The 25,961-nt window shown below is 46.4% G+C and overlaps 1 protein-coding gene across 1 annotated transcript in view; it reads left to right on the top strand.

Moving 5' to 3' along the window:
- The first annotated feature begins 14,179 nt into the window (after positions 1-14,179).
- Positions 14,180-25,961, top strand: part of LOC116956249 (G-protein coupled receptor 83-like) — a 54,631-nt gene continuing 42,849 nt past the window's right edge. The window contains exon 1 of the mRNA XM_032977691.2: positions 14,180-15,893. Coding sequence (XP_032833582.2) covers positions 15,492-15,893 — 402 coding nt within the window. The 5' untranslated portion in view covers positions 14,180-15,491. The remainder of the gene's footprint in view (positions 15,894-25,961) is intronic.

The following is a 25,961-nucleotide window of genomic DNA, read 5'->3' as shown; positions in this document are numbered from 1 at the left end:
TGAGAGAACTGAATTTTCTGAGTGAACCTCTTCCGTGGTGCTAACGAGGAGACAACTTAAAACAATGCATCGAGGGGGTCGGGAAGTCCCTTGCCATCCATGCTGTGAGCACGCGGCAGTCCTGCTGATGGGATGCATCGGGGATATGGTAACCTCTGTGGACGTAATCCATCAACCCGCCTTGCCTCCACCAGGCCTGCATCGATAGCCAATTAATTGTAACGATAATAAGATAATTCGCTCGCACTCGGTGTACATTATCACACTTCGATGTGTGTTTATAAAGAGGAGCTGGTGCAATGGAGATGGAGCGATGAATTCGGTTAGTGCAGCAGATGGAGTATTACAATGCAGCTTTTGGGGGGCACAGTCATCCAGCAGTGGATTGACCACGGCTGTAACTTCCCTCTAGATATCATAAATTGTCAGTAGTCAATTCAAGAATTGGTATTTTTTTCGTAAGGCCGCGTTAAATGTAGCAGCCTCCAGTTGCGGTGGAGGATTACGTTAACCCATCACAGATACCACATTATCGCCCATGATCGATCCACTGCTGGTTGATGGCCAGCAGTGGATGGGTGTCGCAATTCATCTGGCACCTACGCACGAGCCGATCTCAACGCTCCATCTCCACGGCGGACGTAATTTGCGCGGGCGAATATGCCACCTTTTCATGCGGCGTACATTCCCACACGCGTGCTTGCAAGCCGGGGAATCGATATCTCATTACATCGCTAAGAGGCTCCCCCGAAATTACCGGGCTCGCTCGCTCCACTGCTGTTAGAAGGTCCTCCGCTAGAGGGAGATCTATGCAGAGAGAACCCCCACCCCCTCCTCCAAGAGGGCACGTTGGCCTTCTCTTCCACACCGGCCAGGCGCCTTGGACGAGGTGTGAGTACCCACACTTTACCCCCACCACACTTGACCTGCCGGTCGACCCTCTTGTGTTGCAGTCGCGTACGCCCCTGGGTTGTAGACAGCGGGAGGGTGGTGACGGAGGGTGGGGAGGCCGATTCAAGAAACTTGCACCGCTGTTGCTACTGCCGCGCCAGGAGATCGAACTGGACCGGCGATCTGCGGAGGCTGCAAGTCGAGTGCGCTCCAGGGCAGCGTCCCTTCCCCCTGTGAACACCTATCGCCAAGACCGGCGGTTCTTAACCTTCACTGCAGCCTCTGCACCCCTCTGGTTCTCCATCGTAAAAAAAAAAAATGTTTTTACGGCGTTAATAAATACGTAGGGTTTGATAAAAGCAAAGTAAGTCGTTCTTATTTGTGTTTCGATTAATGACCTTCTAAAACAAAACATTTGGCAATGTCTCGCACTCCCAGGGGGTACGGGCACTCCAGGTGAAGAACCACTGATCAAGAGTGTACATACGATCTTCTAAATATGACTTTAGTCACGCAAACTTATTTTTTTTTATTATTGACAACATCGCTCCACACACTCTGCCCTTATAACAACAACAACAACCACTGCCGTGTACCACTAAGTGGCAGTGACGGTACCACGGTGCTCGTGCCAGGCTAGGTGCACCTTTTAGGCCACGTGAAAGTGTCCAAGGCTCAGCTGGTAAGGTCGGTCACGGAAAACACCACAGGTACCGTGGGTTGAGTGACTCAAATGACTGGCAGATGTACCAAATCACAGAAAATATCGACCACTATTCACCACTAAGTGGCGGTGACATCACCACGGCGCTTGTGTCAGGCGAGGTGCACTTTAAGGCCACGTGAAGTGTCGAATGCCCGCTGGCAGGAGGTCACGGGACAGACCCAGGTGCCATGGGTTGACAAACTGAGATGTCTGGCCAATGCACCAACTGTGCCCCCTACTATGCCAACTTGCCGTGTTTTAGCCGCTCGTGAGCGTCGCTCCAAATCACAGGCGCGCGCACACACACACACAATTGTCCATCGAATTTGGAGAATTTTTTGTAAAAAGATTGGACATATGTACAATTGATATATAGAACCAATATGGCCATTGGAATACAATTCTGTACTCCTCAATAATGGGCCATATGATAGGCATGCAACTTCATCCGGTCTCTATGCAGCGCGTGGACTCAAGCTGTGTTCGCTCGGGACACTAATCGCTCGTGACGTATTGCATTGTCGAAACTTTCCTCTCATTTCATAAGAGTGCGTCAAACATAAGTAGATGAGACAGGCCTGGTATTAAAGACGTGACCCACAAGGCCACGAGGGTCGGGACAACAATAACAAAAGGACCGAACCGAATGACATTCCGATTCGGCTCCTTCGCAGGAGTACAGTGTAAAAATGTCTCGTCGCGAGTTAAACGATATTAGTGTCACAGGCAATAACCTCGTGTGCCCGTTACAACCCCGAGAAACCCAGGCATACTCCACATCCTGACTGGCAACTCAAAACAACTATTGTGTTGCAGTATCAGGCAAGTATAGACTATAAACCATTTTTTATTTTACCAGCTAAAGCAACCTGGCCACAAATGATAGCTCAACGAAGTGGCTTATCACGTGGAAATGCATAGCAGCCAAACGCTCTAAATGCATATTTCTAAATGTGGAGGGGCAAAAATGAGGACCCGGAGAAAAGTCCACGTGACCAACGGGGAGAGAGACACGCAAACTCCAAATATACAGCAACAGGCGTCAGGGTCGGGATTGAACCCACGACCTCCTGTATACCAGGCGAGGTAGTTAACATCTCCTAGCCACCGTGATGATTATGAGAGAGAGAGAGACACCGCAAACTCTATGTATACAGCAGGCGTCAGGGTCGAGATTGAACCCACGACCTCCTGTATACCAGGCGAGGTTAGCTAACATCGCCCCACGGTGCATAACAGATTCCTAACCTGCACCAGGTTGAGTCAACATTGCATTTTACACACAGGACCTGCCCATTGACTAACCGCAATGTACCCACTCGTTCTGCAGGGTGGACAGAAGAGGAAGGGATTCAAGAAGGCTGCGCCATCGTTTCGAGAACCGTACTTGACTGCTGTAAATGTCCACGTGATAAGCCATTTCGTGACGCAATCATTTGTGGTCAGGTCGCTTCTGAAAAAGGGCTGCATAGTTCAATGGGCCTGGACCTGGTAAAATAAAATAAAACTGTTTTTTTTTAAACACGCTTTCATGAAATGTACTAGTAATTGAAGAACTCCGCGACTCCATGAAGTGGCCCGAAGCTTGCCACAACGTAAGGGACCGTGGACAATTAGACCCAAGGCGAAATATAACATATAAAAAACAATGTAATTTTTGTTTTAATGATAGAATATAGTAATTGTCATCAGTATGACATAAGTATACCAAGTTTGCAGTTGATACCACATTGGGAAGTGGGTTAAAATTGAGTTACAAGATTTGAGGATACAACGACAACAACAGACAGAGTTAAATGTAAAAATAGTAAAAATATATATACCGTATATAGTTTTATAGTTTCAGCTGCTACGTCGGGAGTTCGAATCGAACGGGCGACCTCCGTATTCCAAATTCTAAATGTCAAGCTTAATCTCACGAGTCATTTTACGCGACGCTAGGTGCCGCGTTCAGCGCGCAGGTTCTGAAAGCGGCGGTCAACCTGGGGGCGACGCTGCTACGCTGTGGTGCAACGAAAGTGGAGTGCGACGGAATCGCCGATCTTGCCGACGTTAGCCAATCAAGAACACACATGGGCAAAATCTCTGATCATGCCATTTCATCGGATGGCAGCGCCGTTTGTTGACATGGGGGGGGGGGGGGGGGGCGCCGTTGTTTCGCTCGTTACGTCCTTGGTGTCCCCAAAGCGCTCCACGGCATCGGAGCTTCGCGGTGAATTCAATTGGATTGGGGGGAGAAAAAAAAAACCTAAATGCTTAACAGGATTATAGGCGCCACTTGTGTTGTCATTTTAATAGGCAGCGTCTGAGATAGAGAGAGAGAGAAAGAAATATGTAATACGCGCGTTGCTCTAAACGGGTTTGTGGTATAGCGCTGGGGTTACGTCGCTTAGCACTGGTTTAGCAGTGGGGTTACGTGGTTTAGCACTGGTTTAGCACTGGAGTTACGTGGTTTAGCACTGGTTTTGCATTGGGGTAACGTGGTTTAGCACTGGTTTAGCACTGGGGTTACGTGGTTTAGCACTGGTTTAGCACTGGGGTTACATGGTTTGGCACTGGTTTAGCACTGGGGTTACGTGGTTTGGCACTGGTTTAGCACTGGGGTTACGTGGTTTGGCACTGGTTTAGCATTGGGGTTACGTGGTTTGGCACTGGTTTAGCACTGGAGTTTCGTGGTTTAGCACTGGTTTAGCACTGGAGTTACGTGGTTTAGCACTGGTTTTGCATTGGGGTTACGTGGTTTAGCACTGGTTTAGCACTGGGGTTACGTGGTTTAGCACTGGTTTAGCACTGGGGCTACATGGTTTGGCACTGGTTTAGCACTGGGGTTACGTGGTTTGGCACTGGTTTAGCACTGGGGTTACGTGGTTTGGCACTGGTTTAGCAGTGGGGTTACGTGGTTTGGCACTGGTTTAGCACTGGAGTTTCGTGGTTTAGCACTGGTTTAGCACTGGAGTTACGTGGTTTAGCACTGGTTTTGCATTGGGGTTACGTGGTTTAGCACTGGTTTAGCACTGGGGTTACGTGGTTTGGCACTGGTTTAGCACTGGGATTACGTGGTTTAGCACTGGGGTTACGTGGTTTGGCACTGGTTTAGCACTGGGGCTACGTGGTTTGGCACTGGTTTAGCACTGGGGTTATGTGGTTTGGCACTGGTTTAGCACTGGGGTTACGTGGTTTAGCACTGGTTTAGCAGTGGGGTTACGTGGTTTAGCACTGGTTTAGCAGTGGAGTTTCGTGGTTTAGCACTGGTTTAGCACTGGAGTTACGTGGTTTAGCACTGGTTTTGCATTGGGGTTACGTGGTTTAGCACTGGTTTAGCACTGGGGCTACATGGTTTGGCACTGGTTTAGCACTGGGATTACGTGGTTTGGCACTGGTTTAGCACTGGGGTTACGTGGTTTGGCACTGGTTTAGCAGTGGGGTTACGTGGTTTGGCACTGGTTTAGCACTGGAGTTTCGTGGTTTAGCACTGGAGTTACGTGGTTTAGCACTGGTTTTGCATTGGGGTTACGTGGTTTAGCACTGGTTTAGCACTGGGGTTACGTGGTTTAGCACTGGTTTAGCACTGGGGCTACATGGTTTGGCACTGGTTTAGCACTGGGGTTACGTGGTTTGGCACTGGTTTAGCACTGGGGTTACGTGGTTTGGCACTGGTTTAGCAGTGGGGTTACGTGGTTTGGCACTGGTTTAGCACTGGAGTTTCGTGGTTTAGCACTGGTTTAGCACTGGAGTTACGTGGTTTAGCACTGGTTTTGCATTGGGGTTACGTGGTTTAGCACTGGTTTAGCACTGGGGTTACGTGGTTTGGCACTGGTTTAGCACTGGGATTACGTGGTTTAGCACTGGGGTTACGTGGTTTGGCACTGGTTTAGCACTGGGGCTACGTGGTTTGGCACTGGTTTAGCACTGGGGTTACGTGGTTTGGCACTGGTTTAGCACTGGGGTTACGTGGTTTAGCACTGGTTTAGCACTGGGGTTACGTGGTTTAGCACTGGTTTAGCATTGGGATTACTAGATATGTGTAGCTACTCTTGCTACTAGAATAATCCGGCACTGCTTCAAGGCGAGGCTTATTATGACCTGAATAAAACACATAACCCTGATAAAATAAATTTTAAAAAGTTACCCTGCCATGTCATTTTATAAAAGCCAGTCATTGTGTGCCTCGTCAGTATTCACGACACGAGTACAGAACTTACACAATGACCGGCGGTGGGCGTTCATTTAACGTGAAATCGCACAATAAGAGCTATGTCAAAAACGAACAAACAAAAGCATCGGTAAATATGAAGAAAAAAAAACACCCTCGATATTTCAAGGGGCCGCAATGCAATGCGAGTACGAGGCAGACGGTGGTGGTCCTTGATAAATAAACGTCACCAAAGAGTTCCGGTGCCAAGGTTGCCGACCGGAGGGGGGAGGCAACAGAGTCGATTGGCAGGTGGAGTGAAGCGTGGGGCCCTCTCCCGCCTCTCGGTCCCCTCGCCCAGTGCTTTCCCGTGAATTATTGGAACGCCGCAAACGAGGAGAACGCGCACGCCGGTCGTTTCTGGCCACTCTGACTCACACAGACGCACACAGACTCACACAGACACCCATAGACTCACACAGAGACCCATAGACCCACACAGAGACCCATAGACTCACACAGAGACACATAGACTCACACATACTCACACAAAGACCCATAGACTCACACAGAGACACACAGACTCACACAGACACCCATAGACTCACACAGAGACCCATCGACTCACACAGACACTCATAGACTCACACAGAGACCCATAGACTCACACAGAGACCCATCGACTCACACAGACACCCATAGACTCACACTGAGACCCAGAGACTCACACAGAGACCCATAGACTCACACATAGACCCATAGACTCACACAGAGACCCATAGACTCACACAGAGACCCATAGACTCACATAGACTCACACAGACAACCATAGACCCACACAGAGACCCATAGACTCACACAGAGGCCTATAGACTCACACAGAGACCCATCAACTCACACAGAGACCCATAGACTCACACAGAGACACATAGACTCACACAGACAACCATAGACCCACACAGAGACCCATAGACTCACACAGAGGCCTATAGACTCACACAGAGACCCATAGACTAACACAGAGGCCTATATACTCACACAGAGACCCATAGACTCACACAGAGGCCTATATACTCACACAGAGACCCATAGTTTGTTGGCCGTTCCCCGCACCTCCAATAATTATATAGTGCGGTTGGCTACGTACGGTGCGAAAGAGGTTCAACATACATACATACACGTGTGTTTGAATGAATAAATGGTAGACAAGGAGCCTAAACAGTTTGGCAGGTGAACTCCTTTTTTGTTGAAACGGTCAACGGTGGTCCAGGAATGCGTTGCAATGTGTGATGGTGAAATGAATAGATTAGTCTATGATGTATGTTAGTTCTATGTATGTTGAACTTCTTTTGCACCGTACGTAGCCAACTATGCTCATCGGACGTGCGGGGGAAGGACAACAAACTAAACACAAAGTGCGGTTCTTAAGAAATGACTTCGACAGTCTAGATCAGAGGTGGGGAACCTTTTTTCTGCCAAGGGCCATTTGGATATTTATAACATCATTTGCGGGCCATACAAAATTATCAACTTAATAATTAGCGTGTTATATTTGGTCAAACATTGAATTAACTCGCCCCTAATGTGATGGCTGGAACTGCTTCTCTTTGGTGAGGCGTGTGATGATGTTAGCTGGTATTGATGATGTTGCTACTCGCAACTGCTTTTCCAGGTTTGCTCCCAGATTTATTGAATTTCGAGTCCCGCCTGCGGTTGTCTTGGCAGGGCCAGGGACCAAATGATTTTGCGGGCCTCATACGGCCAGCGGGCCGGACGTTCCCCACCCCTGATCTACAGTGAGGGAAAAAAGTATTTGATCCCCTGCTGATTTTGTACGTTGGCCCACTGACAAAGAAATGATCAGTCTATAATTTTAATGGTAGGTTTCTTTGAACAGTGAGAGACAGAATAACAACAAAAAAATCCAGAAAAACGCACGTCAAAAATGTTATAAATTGATTTGCATTTTTATGAGGGAAATAATTATTTGACCCCCTCTCAATCAGAAAGATTTCTGGCTCCCATGTGTCTTTTATACAGATAACGAGCTGAGATTAGAAGCACAATCTTAAAGGGAGTGCTCCTAATCTCAGCTTGTTACCTGTATAAAAGACACCTGTCCACAGAAGCAATCAATCAATCAGATTCCAAACTCTCCACCATGGCCAAGACCAAAGAGCTCTCCAAGGATGTCAGGGACAAGATTGTAGACCTACACAAGGCTGGAATGGGCTACAAGACCATTGCCAAGCAGCTTGGTGAGAAGGTGACAACAGTTGGTGCGATTATTCGCAAATGGAAGAAACACAAAAGATCTGTCAATCTCCCTCGGTCTGGGGCTCCATGCAAGATCTCACCTCGTGGAGTTGCAATGATCATGAGAACGGTGAGGAATCAGCCCAGAACTACACGGGAGAATCTTGTCAATGATCTCAAGGTAGCTGGGACCATAGTCACCAAGAAAACAATTGGTAACACACTACGCCGTGAAGGACTGAAATCCTGCAGCGCCCGCAATGTCCCCTTGCTCAAGAAAGCACATATACATGCCCGTCTGAAGTTTGCCAATGAACATCTGAATGATTCAGAGGTCAACTGCGTGAAAGTGTTGTGGTCAGATGAGACCAAAATGGAGCTCTTTGGCATCAACTCAACTCGCCGTGTTTGGAGGAGGAGGAGGAGGAATGCTGCCTATGACCCCAAGAACACCATCCCCACCGTCAAACATGGGGGTGGAAACATTATGCTTTGGGGGTGTTTTTCTGCTAAAGGGACAGGACAACTTCACCGCATCAAAGGGACGATGGACGGGGCCATGTACCGTCAAATCTTGGGTGAGAACCTCCTTCCCTCAGCCAGAGCATTGAAAATGGGTCGTGGATGGGTATTCCAGCATGACAATGACCCAAAACACACGGCCAAGGCAACAAAGGAGTGGCTCAAGAAGAAGCACATTAAGGTCCTGGAGTGGCATAGAAAATCTGTGGAGGGAGCTGAAGGTTCGAGTTGCCAAACGTCAGCCTCGAAACCTTAATGACTTGAAGATCTGCAAAGAGGAGTGGGACAAAATCCCTCCTGAGATGTGTGCAAACCTGGTGGCCAACTACAAGAAACGTCTGACCTCTGTGATTGCCAACAAGGGTTTTGCCACCAAGTACTAAGTCATGTTTTGCAGAGGGGTCAAATACTTATTTCCCTCATTAATATGCAAATAAATTTATAACATTTTTTACATGCGTTTTTCTGGATTTTTGTTGTTGTTATTCTGTCTCTCACTGTTCAAATAAACCTACCATTAAAATGATAGACTGATCATTTCTTCGTCAGTGGGCAAACGTACAAAATCAGCAGGGGATATAAATACTTTTTTGCCTCACTGTAGATGATGATGATTTAAAAGTGCAAAAACATCATCATCACTATCCGTGGGCAGATATAGCCCGCAGTGGGTACCCGCTGCACATTTTGTCATTTGTTTCCAATTCCCTCGCTGCCTCTGCGCGAGCAGCGATGAACGCAACATCGTTCTGTGCCGCTCCACGGTCGCGATTTCTTGTTCGGCACACAATCCCCCGGCTACTCGATCGGGCCACGAGGAACTCGTTGACCCCGGGGTGACATCCGAGCCGGTATACATCTCCTTGCTCTTCTTCTTCCTCCTCCTCCTCCTCCGTGATCCGTCACGCGCGTTGGATTCCTTTTCGTCTTTTAGTTATCAGCTAAACCCTTTCGCCCCGACACTCCTCGTTTTTGTTTTATTATCCACGCTTGGGACTCGCTCAGATATCCACTGGATTGTGGGACCACGGAGGCGTAGTGTTAAGCTTTAAAATACTTCCTTACATGCGTACGTACGATGAAAATCGCGCGCCCTTTGATGCGTGCGGCCGTGGAATTGTGGAATGTAATGTTTATAACCCGGTGGGATGAGAGGTCGCGATGGGGGGGGGGTGAGCGGAGAGACCGATGGGTGGGTGATGAAGGTGGACGCGGGGAGGGTTTGGAGACTGCGACCACCCCCCCAACAAGTGAGGCCAGGAGATGTTAACTACCTCGCCTGGTATGCAGGAGGTCGTGGGTTCGATCCAGACCCTGACGTCTGCTGTATATTTGTAGTCTGCGTGTCTCTCTCTCATCATCATCATCACGGTGGCTCAGAGATGTTAACTACCTCGCCTGGTATGCAGGAGGTCGTGGGTTCGATCCCGACCCTGACGCCTGCTGCTGTATATTTGTAGTCTGCGTGTCTCTCTCTCATCATCATCATCACGGTGGCTCAGAGATGTTAACTACCTCGCCTGGTATGCAGGAGGTCGTGGGTTCGATCCAGACCCTGACGTCTGCTGTATATTTGTAGTCTGCGTGTCTCTCTCTCATCATCATCATCACGGTGGCTCAGAGATGTTAACTACCTCGCCTGGTATGCAGGAGGTCGTGGGTTCGATCCAGACCCTGACGTCTGCTGTATATTTGTAGTCTGCGTGTCTCTCTCTCATCATCATCATCACGGTGGCTCAGAGATGTTAACTACCTCGCCTGGTATGCAGGAGGTCGTGGGTTCGATCCAGACCCTGACGTCTGCTGTATATTTGTAGTCTGCGTGTCTCTCTCTCATCATCATCATCATCATCACGGTGGCTCAGAGATGTTAACTACCTCGCCTGGTATGCAGGAGGTCGTGGGTTCGATCCAGACCCTGACGTCTGCTGTATATTTGTAGTCTGCGTGTCTCTCTCTCATCATCATCATCATCACGGTGGCTCAGAGATGTTAACTACCTCGCCTGGTATGCAGGAGGTCGTGGGTTCGATCCAGACCCTGACGTCTGCTGTATATTTGTAGTCTGCGTGTCTCTCTCTCATCATCATCATGGTCACGGTGGCTCAGAGATGTTAACTACCTCGCCTGGTATGCAGGAGGTCGTGGGTTCGATCCCGACCCTGACGCCTGCTGCTGTATATTTGGAGTTTGCGTGTCTCTCTCTCATCATCATCATCATCACGGTGGCTCAGAGATGTTAACTACCTCGCCTGGTATGCAGGAGGTCGTGGGTTCGATCCCGACCCTGACGTCTGCTGTATATTTGTAGTCTGCGTGTCTCTCTCTCATCATCATCATCATCACGGTGGCTCAGAGATGTTAACTACCTCGCCTGGTATGCAGGAGGTCGTGGGTTCAATCCCGACCCTGACGCCTGCTGCTGTATATTTGGAGTTTGCGTGTCTCTCTCTCTCCCCGTGGTCGTGTGGATTTTTCTCCAGGTCCTCCGTTTTTTTCCCCTCCACATTTAAAAATCAACATCACGCGTTAATAGTAGTTGACTACCGCTCTACATTTGCACACGATGAAGATAAGCCACTTGGTTGAGCTGGTAATTTGTAACAGCCAGGTCGCTTCTGAAATAGATCTCCATAGCTCAGTGGCCCTTACCTGTTAAAATAAAAAAAATCGTTTAGTTTTAAGGGCAAGCCTGTTCTTAACAACGTGGCATCCCCGGATTTCTAAAGATCTGCATGTAATTAAAAAGGGTGGACCCACCTTTTGTGTGTTTTCATGTTCCCTTAAACACAACTAGTACCATCATCTAGGACAGCGGTCCCCAACATTTTTGGCACCAGGGACCGGTTTCATCGAAGACAAATTTTTCCTCGGACTTGGGGGAGGGGGTGGGGGTTCATCATTGGGTCTTTCCCCCTTTTCAAAGAAGCTCTCCAGCAACGTTTGTTCGTTACTCATTGTGGCTACTAGGGGTTAGAGCTTGTGGGCTTACTCATTGTGGCTACTAGGGGTTAGAGCTTGTGGGCTTACTCATTGTGGCTACTAGGGGTTAGAGCTTGTGGGCTTACTCATTGTGGCTACTAGGGGTTAGAGCTTGTGGGCTTACTCATTGTGGCTACTAGGGGTTAGAGCTTGTGGGCTTACTCATTGTGGCTACTAGGGGTTAGAGCTTGTGGGCTTACTCCTTGTGGCTACTAGGGGTTAGCTTGTGGGCTTACTCATTGTGGCTACTAGAGGTTAGCTTGTGGGCGTACTCATTGTGGCTACTAGGGGTTAGCTTGTGGGCTTACTCATTGTGGCTACTAGGGGTTAGAGCTTGTGGGCTTACTCATTGTGGCTACTAGGGGTTAGAGCTTGTGGGCTTACTCATTGTGGCTACTAGGGGTTAGAGCTTGTGGGCTTACTCATTGTGGCTACTAGGGGTTAGAGCTTGTGGGCTTACTCATTTTGGCAACTACGGTTGGCGTGTGGGCTTACCAACACCACGTGACTGAGACAAGTGGTAAATGAAATACTGTAACGGGCGGGCCACGCGCGGACTCACAGCTCACCTGCTGCTGTGCGGCCCGGTTCCTAAGGGTTGGTGACCCCTGATCTAGGACTCTAGGTTTTGGCGGATGACTAGATTAAAGATATCAGCCATAGAACACAGACGGTGGTCACCGCATCGCGTGGCGCTTTCAGATGCGCTTCTGCGGCCGTCTGGAACGCTCTCCCTTCCGATATTCGGAAGCCAGTGGAAGCTATGCAAGATTAAAAACTAATTTCAAGATTCAAAACTGATTTCTTAAGAGTTGCTTCTTGTGTGTAGTTTGTTGTCCCTCCCCCGCACTTCCGATTAGCACGGGTGGCTACGTACGGTGCGAAAGAAGTTCAACATATATATAATTTTAGGTGGAGCAATGGTGTGTGCTGCACAATAAAGCTGACTGACACGAGTTTGATTCCTGGCCACGGCTATCATCAGTGGCGAGTGATAAACGCTCCTGAACTTGACCAGTATCTTAATATATCGATATAAACAACCATGGCCAATATAAGATTCGTTTTTACCGTTTCGGGCAATAAAACAGTTGTGTTAAGATGTTAAAACACCGAACTGAAACCTTTTGCAAAGAATCATGTCTGCATTTAGTTATATACAAATATACTTGTAAACAAATATAACTAAACTCTATTTCATCTTAAATTTTGATTTAAAGCTTTCGTGACTGCAGTAATTCATATTCTTAGTTTTTTCGGTAAAGTCACGTTGAAGAGAAACAACAAAATAATAAAATATATATTATTTGTTGTTATTATTTTGTTGTTTCTCTTCAACGTGACTTTACCGAAAAAACTAAGAATATCTATTTCATCTTGCCAGGTAAGGCCCACTGAGCTATGAGCTTCTTTTTCACAAGCAACCTGGCCACAGCAGGTAGCTCAACCAAGTGGCTTCTCATCATCATCACGTGGAAATTTAGAGCGATAAAAAAACCCTCAATGATATAATGATGCGACTCTCAATCCAGCGGTCGCCGACTCGTACAGCGTGTGGATGATGGCATCCATCCAGCAGTGGATTGTAAAGGATCTGAATACCCTAAAACGATACGTAGAGCGCTAGAAGATCGATTAATTCCCGCAGTCGTACCCTCTAGAAGCCTTAAGAAGAGCCAATCTGTAAACAAAAACTCACGCTTATGATCAATGGCCCACTGATATCACAATACGCATATTTGCTCAAGTGCCGCGATAAACCACCGGAGCAGCGCTGCAACACCGCGCTCACGTCCTCTCTGGCGGAAGGGCGTCCCCTATCGATGGTGTTTGGCCTTACGCGTCCACGCGAGCCAGACGTCTTGGAAGAGGCGGGAGTTACCCACACTTTACCCCACAACGCAAGACCTATCAGCCGATGGGAGACGAATTCCGGTGTCAGCCACGCTGTGTTTAGCTCTGTTGTCCTGCCCCCGAACCTTCCGATCAGCGCGTTTGGCTATGCGCGGTGCGAAGGAAGTTCAACGTATTTCGATTTAAAGCTTTCGTGACTGCAAGGATTCATCTTCTTTGGTTATTTCGGTAAAGTCACGTAGAATGAGAATCAAATAATAAATTGATAAAATAAAATAACACAATAATATTCTCACGACGTTTCGGCCACAACACAAGCGGCCTTCATCAGGTGAAGGGACGAGACTGTCTGGAGGACAGCGCTGTCCCTTCTGTCTGGAGGACAGCGCTGTCCCTTCACCTGATGAACGCCACTTGTGTTGTGGCCGAAACGTCGTGAGAATATTATTGTGTTATTTTATTTTATTTTATCAATTTATTATTTTATTCTCATTCTACGTGACATTACCGAAAGAACCAAAGAAGATGTTCAACGTACACACTGCGTTTATTGTACACGCGCACACGCACACACACACAGAGACAAGCCTGCAGTCTATTGCAGGACCAGCAACAACAACAGCAGCAGCAGCAACAACGACAAAGACAAAATCCCCGAAAACATCAGCGAGACCGAACAAACGGCAACACGGCGCTGTGTTGCGCTGCGCTGCGAGCGCGAACGTTCGAGTTAAAAGCCGCACGGAGAGCAAACATGCAGCGGGACAGAGAAGTGAATCAGAAAGAAGAGGAAAGAAAAAAGAGAAACAAACATAGAAACATAAGAAATTAAAACAAATTTTAAGGAGAAAATAAAGTAAAAAAAGAGAGAGAGAGACAGAGACGACAAACACGTCGCACAAAGCCACCGACCGCCGCGTTAAGTAACGGGGCAGGATGACACCCTGGCGAAAGATGCGGTGAGGAAGGACGGGGAGATCGGACGCGTTGTGTGGGTGCCGATGTTTGGGTACACTGGCTGCTGCTGCAGCTCATGCTGCTCTCTGTCCAATGACATGCTGAGCTGCTCCAAGAGCCCCCCCCCCTCCTCCTCCTCGTGCTTATTCCTGTGCATTTCCGCCCCCCAGCCAGAATCTCTTGTATTTAAATGTCACGGCAAATGCTCCCCTAGCCTCCACTCACGCTTGTCAGTCTATCCTAGAGCAGCGTTATAACGGCCAGGGGCTCCGTTTAAATGGCCTGTTACGGAGTGCTTTAGAGTTGAAAAATAATAACCTTCATCAGCAGCAGCGGCTGAATAGTCATCAGCAGCAGCGTCTTTTTACTGCCCGTTCGCAGTGTAGGCTTGCTGGCGGGAATAAGTGTAAATGGCAGTGTTTTGTAATGCTGTGTAACATATACACGGTTTGTTTACTTATATCGCGAAACAGATTACCAACAATTAGGCCGTGTGCAGAAAATATAAAGTAGAATTTCTACTTTCACTGAAAATATATTGGATATTGTGAATTATATGGTTCTGTAATTATCATAATGAAATTCTTACTCGAGAAATTAGCTTTCATAGACGAATGTGTAATCGCTATAATTATAAAAAGCATAATTTTACAAAATACATTTGTAAATCTGGAGGCTTTCGAATAAGGACATTACGTTGTTTTGCACACACAGCACACACACCCCAATCCAATCACACACCACCACTCCAACACACGCACTAAAACACAAAATAGACACACAACAACAGCCCAACACGGATGCACACGCAAACATACAAACACACTCGTACATATCGCATTGGCTGCAAACTGCACAGACACACACACTCGCACCGGCATATACACACCGTATATATTGCATTACAGAAGCTACATACACCAACACACACAGCCCAGTGCATGCCGCATTAGCTACAACCTGCGGACACCAAAGACAAATATCCCCCGTACAGCCGTAACAAACTGTTGGGGCAAGTGCCGTTCGCGAGCAAGTGCTGTACACATCACACACGCGCACATCAATACAAAACAACCCCGCACATAACCCATTCGCGACGAGCTACAAACGCGCGCACACCAAAAAAAACGCACGCGCGCTTATATTCAACACAACATCATCAGCAGCAGTAGCAGCATCATCAGATCGACGATGGCCGAGTACATGCGGAACATCTTCCCGTACTTTCTCAAGATGCTCCAGAGGGTCGACCTCACGACTGCGCGCGCTAACAGAAGCGCCAAGTCACCACTCGACCTCGGCATGACGATGTTCAACGAGTCGTCTCGAGCCTTCGTGAACAGCACGCTCGTGTTCTCCTTCGACAACATGACCGGATCGCTGCGCCACGGAGCCGAAGCGCAAAACTTCACGGTTCAATCGCTGCTCATCGTCGCCTACTCGGTGATCATCGTCATCTCGCTGTTCGGCAACGCGCTCGTGTGCCACGTGGTGATCAAGAACAAGCGGATGCAGTCGGCGACCAGCATGTTCATCGTGAACTTGGCCATCGCCGACATCATGATCACCACCCTCAACACGCCCTTCACGCTGGTGAGAGAGGCGAGCAACGCGCGTGCACGCGGCTTGCGGATGCGTCGTTCGTGCACTCTCGTGCGTCAGCTGAGTCGATGGCGTCTGTGTGTTTGGGGTGGGGGGTGGGTGCGATAGTGTAGCGGTTAGCGCGCTGCGCTATGAACCCGGCGACACGAGTTCGATTCCCGCTCACGGCCAACACTCAGTGGTGACGATTGTCTGAACCGGTCCCGGGCCTCACCTAGGTCGACTCGGCCTCAAATGAGTACCCGGTGCGGTGTGTAATCATTGCCACTAGGGAGACAAAGGCGGTCGGGCGTGGTGATAGCCACCCATCCCCTCGTGTACCGTTCGGCACCTTCATAAGTGCTCGCTAACAGCACTTGCCCCTACAGTCTGTTAAGGCTATACGGGGGATCTATGTCTTTGGGGGTGGGTACGCGGTGGGTACGCGGTGGTGTAGCGGTTAGCGCTCGTGTGCCACGTGGTGTTCATGAACAAGAGGATGCCACCCTCGACACGCGCTTCACGCTGGTGAGACAGTGAGTGTGCCAGCAGCTGCTGCTGCTGCTGGATTGATGGGATGGATGACATCGGTACCAAGCAAGTCAAACAAACACAACTTGACGCATACGACAGTAACGCCGTGACCTTAAAACACATTTGTTTAGACCTTCCGGGCAATCAACCTTTTTTCATTGAGACGGAGGCCAGAGAGGTAGGCTGACCTCTCTCGATGTGCTGTTAAGAAGGGCCATTGCCCGAAACGTCGCCTATTACTATACATGTTTTATTTATTTATTTAGAAGCAGTATTATTGACGAGTGCCTTTCTGGGCTGTTGTTGTCGTTAATTGTGATCGTGCGCATTCGCAGCAGCAGCACCACCACCACAACAAAATGATATGTTGAACCAGGCTTCTAGTTTATTTCGTGGTATATTTATATATTCATGAAGGGCGTACCTATTACTGTACTCTATAGCTACGACGTATTGGGTAACTTTTCATATGCCATTTAAAAAAAGTTATCATAATGTGTGTTTATCAAGCCTCCTCGTGTCGAATATGCAGTCTCCAACCCAACCGCCCTGTGGACGATTTATAAATGTAATTTATTATTAACTCTTATTATAATTATCCACTCTGTATCCTCTGCTTCAATGTGCTGTGAACAAGAGCCATTGCCCGAAACGTCGCCTATTATATATTTGACCTGGCTGGCACCATCACCTACTAAGCCTTGAATACAACCCCAGGGGTTCCAGCCACCCATGATTTAAAACCAGACCTTTGAAGCATTACCAGTTTTGATTAATATTAATTATTTTAAAAAAACACACACACATAACCAATACCGTAATATAATTTTTTTCTTTAACCGGACCGTGGTCCAGCACTGTGGGGGTAGCAGCGGCACCGAAGGTTGGTGGATCACACACAGATGGGAGGAAACTCCATTCCCGTGGGCGTTGAGGAGGCGCCGTACCCCTGCTTCGCCAGGAGACGGCGGTGCAGCAGAAATGTCTCCCCCACCTTTTGCGTCCGTATAGGATAGCGTGTTGCCCCCTCGCACGCGTGAAACTCCCTCCGGAAGCGACGCGTTCCTGCCACGTGTATGAACACTCATGTTCTTCACCAGGTAAAGCCCACTGAGCTGTGAGCTCTTTTTCAGAGGCGATCCGGCCCCACACGATGATGGCTCATCGAATTGGCTTAAATCATCAACTGCCTTGATTTGAAGCTTTCGTGACTGCAGGAATCCATACTCGTTGAGCCAACGTTGGCGTGTGGTTGTAACCGTTGGAGCAACGTCGGCCCAACGTTCAACGTTACTTGGATAAACATTGTTCGCTCTACCGTGTGTGTGTGTGTCAGCGTGTGTGTGTGTCAGCATAGTTGCATACAAATATATAAACCCCCTAACTGTCTTGTGTAGCTCCTACGTCAGCAGTCCTCATGCTGTGTTTGTTCACGGTTGCTTGTGTTGCGATCGAAATGTCGTGATCTATTATTTTTTCTACCTACGTGACTTTACCGAAAGAAGCAAAGAGTTTGTCTCGTGTAGTTGCATAAAACTATACAAACCCCCTAACTGTCTTGTGTAGTTGTATTTGCACGAACAGGCGTAACCCAATGCACTTTCGTTAGAAGCTCCTCTGGTTATTTGATACTTTAGTACGGGGAGACCGGTTGGAGAAAGAAATCCGTCCCTTGGTGTGGACCAATCAGTTTCAAGGACAATGCATCATATATTATCTTAGTATGTTTTTTTGTTTGCATTTTGACTGCAGGTATTGTGGTTAATGCAGTAAACATGAATCCTTTAAAAACAAAGGTTTCAGTTTTGTTGCCAGAAAAAAGGGGAAAACCCTTTTATTCACCATGCTGGTCAAAGTCGGGTGGTGAAGTGTGGCGGTGGGGGGGGGGAGAGATCAGGAGCGTTTACCACTCGCCACTGATGTTAGCCGTGGCCAGGAATCAAAACTCGTGTGGTCATGTTTATAGCGCAGCGTGCACCATTGCTCCACCTTGCATGGTATGTGCGATATGTTGAACTTCTTTCACTCACGCCGTACGTAGCCAAACCGTGCTCATCGGCGGTGCGGGGGGGGGAAGGACAACAAACTAAACACAAAAAAGCCATATTCTTAGCTCTTTCGGTAAAGTCACGTTGAAGGGGAACAATAAAATAATAAAATATATTATTAAAATATTTTATTTACCGAAAATATTTTATTACCGAAAGAGCTAAGAATATGAATTACTGCAGTCACGAAAGCTTTAAATCAAAACAAAAAAAAGCAGTTATAAAGAAACGAGTTTGTCAATCTGGAGGGTTTAAAAGTGCATGGCTCCTAGTGGCTTCCTAATATCTGAAGATCGTTCCAGACGGCCGCAGAAGCGCATTTGAAGGCGCGCGTTTTGTTTCATCACGCGGGCATCATAAACGCAAGGTGGGTTGTCAATGTTTACGTGGGCTAAGGTCACTCTTGCGAATGAGACTCGAACCTGGTCTAGTGGGTTCATCACCGCCTGGGTGAAACAAAAACAAACTTGAAACTTGACGAGCACTGCCCGTTCACCAATGACAGCGCACACAGCAACACCAAACCAACAAAAAAGTCAAGTAGAAGGGAAACAATAAAATAATAAAAATATAAAACAATAAAATTCTCACGACGTTTCGACTGCAACACAACCAATCATCATCAGGTGTGAAACCCACAGCAAGAAATTTTGAAAAAAGTGATGATTGCATGTGTTGCAGTCGAAACGTCGTGAGAATTGTATTGTTTTATATTTTCATTATTTTATTGTTTCCCTTCTACGTGACGTTACCGAAAGAACCAAGAATATGAATCCCTGCAGTCACGAAAGCTTAAAATCAAAACAAAAAGTCGTTAAAATGTGGTCTCAATTTGGCTATCATTTTATTGTTTCCCTTCTACGTGACTTTACCGAAAGAACCAAGAATATGAATCTCTGCAGTCACGACAGCTTAAAGTCAAAACAAAAAGTCGTTAAAATGTGGTCTCAATTTGGCTATCAGAATAAAAAAATGCGTTGGTTTAAATGAGCGCGTGGTTTAGACACAGCTGGCTTTGGCGTTCTAGTATCTACCCCGCTGAGTCACTCGTGTGAGTCACGACAGACGTGTTGATCGTGACATTCGGCCCGTGAGGCATGTGTTGACTTTTGAATAATATCGCATGCCAAACACGGGACAAGTGTCACTTCATATCGAACCAGATCGCTGTAGCTTGGCTCTGGCCAAAGAGGCCTTTTCAAAAGGGGTGAAACGATGCACAGATTCCGATTTAAAGCTTTCGTGACTGCAAGGATTCATCTTCTTTGGTTCTTTCGGTAAAGTCACGTAGAATGAGAATAAAATAATAAAACAATAAAATTCTCACGACGTTTCGGCCGCTTGTGTTGTGGCCGAAACGTCGTGAGAATTTTATTGTTTTATTGTTTTATTATTGTATTCTCATTCTACGTTGACTTTACCGAAAGAACCACAGAAGATGCACAGGTTTGTCAATCAATATCGATTCTAATGGAGCATGAAGATGGGGAGCATCTTTCACCGCAATGCGACGAACACACACCCACGTCACGCGCAGTGTGTGGGAACACGTGTTCCCTCGTGTGTGCATCGATATATATACATATGTACATTACTTGAAGGGATCTTGGAAGTAGAGCTATAGCATCCGCTTCTCCCCGGGGCCAGTCTCTTAGCACTGGTTTTGCGAGGTCTGTGATTGGACGCTTCACCTCGGTGATACTGATTGAACTGGGGAATGAAAATAATTTGGGGTAAAATAAGACGCGCATGAATTTGCCATTAGATCGTGTAGGTAGATGTTAGCAACCAATGTTATGATTCGTAATTAGTTTCTATTTTTTTTGTGGTTGAACGACGTACTGGACGTCTGTGAAAAAGAGCTTCATAGCTCATCGGATTCCTCCCGCAGTCTAAATAAACGATTCATTTTCTGTTATCACCATGTTGACTTGGCGGATTTCTATTGTGACTTGAACTTGGCTTGGAGATGTTAACTTCCTCGCCTGATATGCAGGAGGTCGTGGGTTCCATCCCAACCCTGACGCTTGCTGTATATTTGGAGTTTGTCTCTCTCTCTCATGGGGGGGGTGCGTGGGGCGAGGGTGGGAGTGCACGGGGGGAGAGGGCGGGGGGCACATGGGGGGAGCGAGGGAGGGAGCGAGGGGGGAGCGAGGGTGGGGGTGCACGGGGGGGGGGTCACATGGGACTCTGCTGCGGACGATATAATAATCAAACATCCCGAATCTAAATAGTCGTGCAAATTGACAGTCAAGAAACAAAAAAAATATCTACGGTGTTCTTTTGCGAACATCAACAACCAACAACAACAACAAAACAACCGCCCGTTATTATCTGCAACGAACTGGGAGTTGAGATTAGAAGATATATTCTATGGTTCTTTTGGTAAAGTCATGTAGATAGAAAAAAGAACAATAAAATAATACAAATGAAGTGAATAAAATATTCATAATAAAGGTTTTTGGGTTAGATCGCGTTTATTTATAAATGTGTCGTAACCCTCCACCACCCGACACGGCCAATCAGCAAACTGTAAATGTGGATTCACTCTTCAACACACCGGTGGGCTAAAGTAGTGAATTATTTGTCTTTTGTCAACGTGACACTTTTTTTTGCTGATTGGCCGTGTCGGGTGGTGGAGGGTTACGACACATTTATAAATAAACGCGATCTAACCCAAAAACCTTTATTATTAATAATATTGGTCGCGAAAGCCTACGTGTTAAACTGAATAAAATATGTCTGTCTACGTGACTTTACCGAAAGAACCATAGAATATGAATTCCTGCAGGCACGAAAGTTTTTAATTAAAATTAGAAGATATATCAGGGCAGGATGCCAGGCGAATGATTGACAACGAATACGCATCTCCAAACGGCAAAGGGGCCGTTCATAAATGACGTCACGCACCTAGGGTGGGGGGAGGGGTCAGACATTTGTGACGATGTGTGACGAGGGGGGAGGGGGTTTGAGAAATGTGACGTCACATCAAAATGCGCAACTTTAAATAAAAATAGACAACGAGTTCTACTTAATTAAATTGACTTTTTAGTAAATGTCTTCTTCTACAACATCAGAGTGCAGCGCCACATTAAATACGTACTACAATGACAATAGTTTGAAGCGATTTGAAGCATGTTTAAAAAAATTTGGGGGGGGCAGAGCTTTGTGACGTCATATTTGAGGGGGGGGGGGTCTGACTTTTTGTGACGCCGTGTGACGAGGGGGGGGGGTCAAAAATCGTACAAAATCGCGTGACGTCATTTATGGGCGGCCCCAAAGATCCCCCGTGTAGCCTTGACAGACTGGTGGGGCAAATGCTGTTAGCGAGTAGCACCTATGAAGGCTGGAACAGCACACGAGGGGGTGGGGTTGCCAGCAACCACGCCCGGCCGCCTTTGTCTCTCCAGTGGCGATGTTTGCACGCCACCCCAGGTACTCACTCATCCGAGGCCGAGTCGAACCAACGGGAGGGCCCAGGACCCATTCAGACATAATCGTCACTGGTGTTGGTTCGACAGCGGGAATCGAACTCGGGTCGCAAGGGTTCGTAGACGCGGCATCATTCCCCTGCACGGATTTACCAGAGTGTGTGACGTATTTGTGTGTGTGTGTGATTTATTTGTGTGCGTGTGATTTATTTGTGTGCGTGTGTGATTTATTTGTGTGCGTGCGTGATGTATTTGTGTGTGTGTGATTTATTTGTGTGTGTGTGATTTATTTGTGTGCGTGCGTGATGTATTTGAGTGTGTGTGTGAATTATTTGTGCGTGTGTGATTTAATTGTGTGTGTGATTTATTTGTGTGTGTGTGATTTATTTGTGTGTGTGATTTATTTGTGTGCGTGTGTGATGTATTTGTGTGCGTATGTGATTTTTTGTGTGTGTGATTTATTTGTGTGTGTGATTTTTTGTGTGTGCGTGTGATTTATTTGTGTGCGTGTGTGATTTATTTGTGTGTGATTTATTTGTGCGTGTGTGATTTATTTGTGTGTGTGATTTATTTGTGTGTGCGTGTGATTTATTTGTGTGTGTGTGATTTATTTGTGTGCGTGCGTGATTTATTTGTGTGTGCGTGATTTATTTGTGTGTGTGATTTATTTGTGTGCGTGTGTGATTTATTTGTGTGTGTGATTTATTTGTGTGTGTATGATTTATTTGTGTGCGTGTGTGATTTATTTGTGTGTGTGATTTATTTGTGTGTGTGTGATTTATTTGTGCGTGTGATTTATTTGTGTGTGTGATTTATTTGTGTGTGTGATTTATTTGTGTGTGCGTGTAATTTATTTGTGTGTGTGCGTGTGATTTATTTGTGCGTGTCTATGATTTATTTGTGTGTGTGATTTATTTGTGTGTGTTTGATTTATTTGTCTGTGTCTGATTTATTTGTGCGTGCGTGTGATTTATTTGTGTGTGCGATTTATTTGTGTATGTATGATTTATTTGTGTGTGCGTGTGCGTATGATTTATTTGTGTGTGTGCGTGATTTATTTGTGTGTGCGTGTGATTTATTTTTGTGTGTGTGCGTGATTTATTTGTGTGTGCGTGTGTGGTTTATTTGTATGTGTGTGTGATTTATTTGTGTGCGTAATTTGTGTGTGCGTGTGTGTGATTTATTTGTGTGTGTGCATGTGTGATTTATTTGTGTGTGTGATTTATTTGTGTGTGTGCGTGTGTGATTTATTTGTGTGTGCGTGATTGATTTGTGTGTGCGTGTGATTTATTTGTGTGTGATTTATTTGTACGTGTGTGTGTGTGATTTATTTGTGTGTGTGTGCGTGATTGATTTGTGTGTGTGATTTATTTGTACGTGTGTGTGTGCTACACCGCTGCTGCGTTGTCACGACAATCAACTTGTGCCCCAATGCCAATTTTCTTTTTTGCATTTGTAGCGGGGGTGGTGGGGGGGGGTGTGTAAATATACAGTGAGGGAAAAAAGTATTTGATCCCCTGCTGATTTTGTACGATTGCCCACTGACAAAGAAATGATCAGTCTATAATTTTAATGGTAGGTTTATTTGAACAGTGAGAGACAGAATAACAACAAAAATCCAGAAAAACGCATGTCAAAAATGTTATAAATTGATTTGCATTTTAATGAGGGAAATAAGTATTTGAGCCCCTCTCAATCAGAAAGATTTCTGGCTCCAAGGTGTCTTTTATACAGGTAACGAGCTGAGATTAGGAGCACACTCTTAAAGGGAGTGCTCCTAATCTCAGCTTGTTACCTGTATAAAATACACCTGTCCACAGAAGCAATCAATCAATCAGATTTCAATCTCTCCACCATGGCCAAGACCAAAGAGCTCTCCAAGGATGTCAGGGACAAGATTGTAGACCTACACAAGGCTGGAATGGGCTACAAGACCATTGCCAAGCAGCTTGGTGAGAAGGTGACAACAGTTGGTGCGATTATTCGCAAATGGAAGAAACACAAAATAACTGTCAATCTCCCTCAACCTAGGGCTCCATGCAAGATCTCACCTCGTGGAGTTACAATGATCATGAGAACGGTGAGGAATCAGCCCAGAACTACACGGGAAGATCTTGTCAATGACCTCAAGGCAGCTGGGACCATAGTCACCAAGAAAACAATTGGTAACACACTACGCCGTGAAGGACTGAAATCCTGCAGCGCCCGCAAGGTCCCCCTGCTCAAGAAAGCACATATACATGCCCGTCTGAAGTTTGCCAATAAACATCTGAATGATTCAGAGGACAACTGGGTGAAAGTGTTGTGGTCAGATGAGACCAAAATGGAGCTCTTTGGCATCAACTCAACTCGCAGTGTTTGGAGGAGGAGGAATGCTGCCTATGACCCCAAGAACACCATCCCCACCGTCAAACATGAAGGTGGAAACATTATGCTATGGGGGTGTTTTTCTGCTAAGGGGACAGGACAACTTCACCGCATCAAAGGGACGATGGACGGGGCCATGTACCGTCAAATCTTGGGTGAGAACCTCCTTCCCTCAGCCAGGGCATTGAAAATGGGTCGTGGATGGGTATTCCAGCATGACAATGACCCAAAACACACGGCCAAGGCAACAAAGAAGTGGCTCAAGAAGAAGCACTTTAAGGTCCTGGAGTGGCCTAGCCAGTCTCCAGACCTTAATCGCATAGACAATCTGTGGAGGGAGCTGAAGGTTCGAGTTGCCAAACGTCAGCCTCGAAACCTTAATGACTTGGAGAAGATCTGCAAAGAGGAGTGGGACAAAATCCCTCCTGAGATGTGTGCAAACCTGGTGGCCAACTACAAGAAACGTCTGACCTCTGTGATTGCCAACAAGGGGTTTGCCACCAAGTACTAAGTCATGTTTTGCAGAGGGGTCAAATACTTATTTCCCTCATTAAAATGCAAATCAATTTATAACATTTTTGACATGCGTTTTTGTGGATTTTGTTGTTGTTATTCTGTCTCTCACTGTTCAAATAAACCTACCATTAAAATTATAGACTGATCATTTCTTTGTCAGTGGGCAAACGTGCAAAAGCAGCAGGGGATCAAATACTTTTTTTCCCTCACTGTACAAGTAGTAGTATATAATATACATGTAGTAGTATATAATATACATGTCGTACATAATATACATGTAGTAGTATAAAATGAAAGGGTGAGGCGTAAGCCTGCACAGCATGGGACGAGGCACTTGAAGGCTGAACTGAAAATAAAAAAAATAATGTAACAAATGGGTTGACTGAAGCCGCGCTTCCAGACCTAGGACTCGCTCACTTCCAGTGTGTGGGCAAGTGAAGTGGCGAATGTCTGAATCGTCGGTCCTGGGCCCTGCGCCTGCGTTGACTCAGCCTTGAAATGAGTCGTCGGTGCGGTGCGTAATAAGCATCGGCACTGGGAAGACAGAGGCGGCCGGGCGTGTGGCTGGCCAATACCGAACGGAACTCTGGTGCGGTGCCCGCTTTCACCGCGTGTCTGTACCACTATACGGGGGATTTTGATTTAAAGCTTTCGTGATTGCAGTCATTCATATTCTTAGCTCTTTCGGTGAAGTCCCGTTGAAGGGAAACAATAAAATAATAATATATATATAAAACAATAAAAATTCTCACGACGTTTCGACCATAACACAAACGGTCATCATCAGGTGTGAATAACCAACGGCAAGAAACATTTGAAAGAAGTGGCGGTTTGCATTTGTGTTATGGTCGAAACGTCGTGAGAATTTTTATTGTTTTATATATTTTATTAGTTTATTGTTTCCCTTCAACGTGACTTTACCGAAAGAGCTAAGAATATACGGGGGATGTTTGTCTTAATTTTCGACTTTAAACTTTCGTGACTGCAGGAATTCATATTCTGGGGTTCTTTCGGTTAAAGTCACGTGGATAGAAAAAATAAAAAATATATAGTGATTAAAAAGTGAAACGTAGTGATAATTTGTATTCACTCTTATTCTTATAAGAATGTTTTTTTCTTTCTAAGTGACTTTACCGAAAGAACCAAAGAAGATTTTTGTCTTTATTTATTTTTTGCACTGATAA

This window comes from Petromyzon marinus, chromosome 64 (genome assembly GCF_048934315.1).
Source record: "Petromyzon marinus isolate PM22_M1 ecotype Great Lakes invasive population chromosome 64, UKy_Petmar_22M1.pri1.0, whole genome shotgun sequence".
NCBI classification, from domain to species: Eukaryota; Metazoa; Chordata; class Hyperoartia; order Petromyzontiformes; family Petromyzontidae; genus Petromyzon; species Petromyzon marinus.
This window is presented reverse-complemented; position numbering and strand designations above follow the sequence as displayed.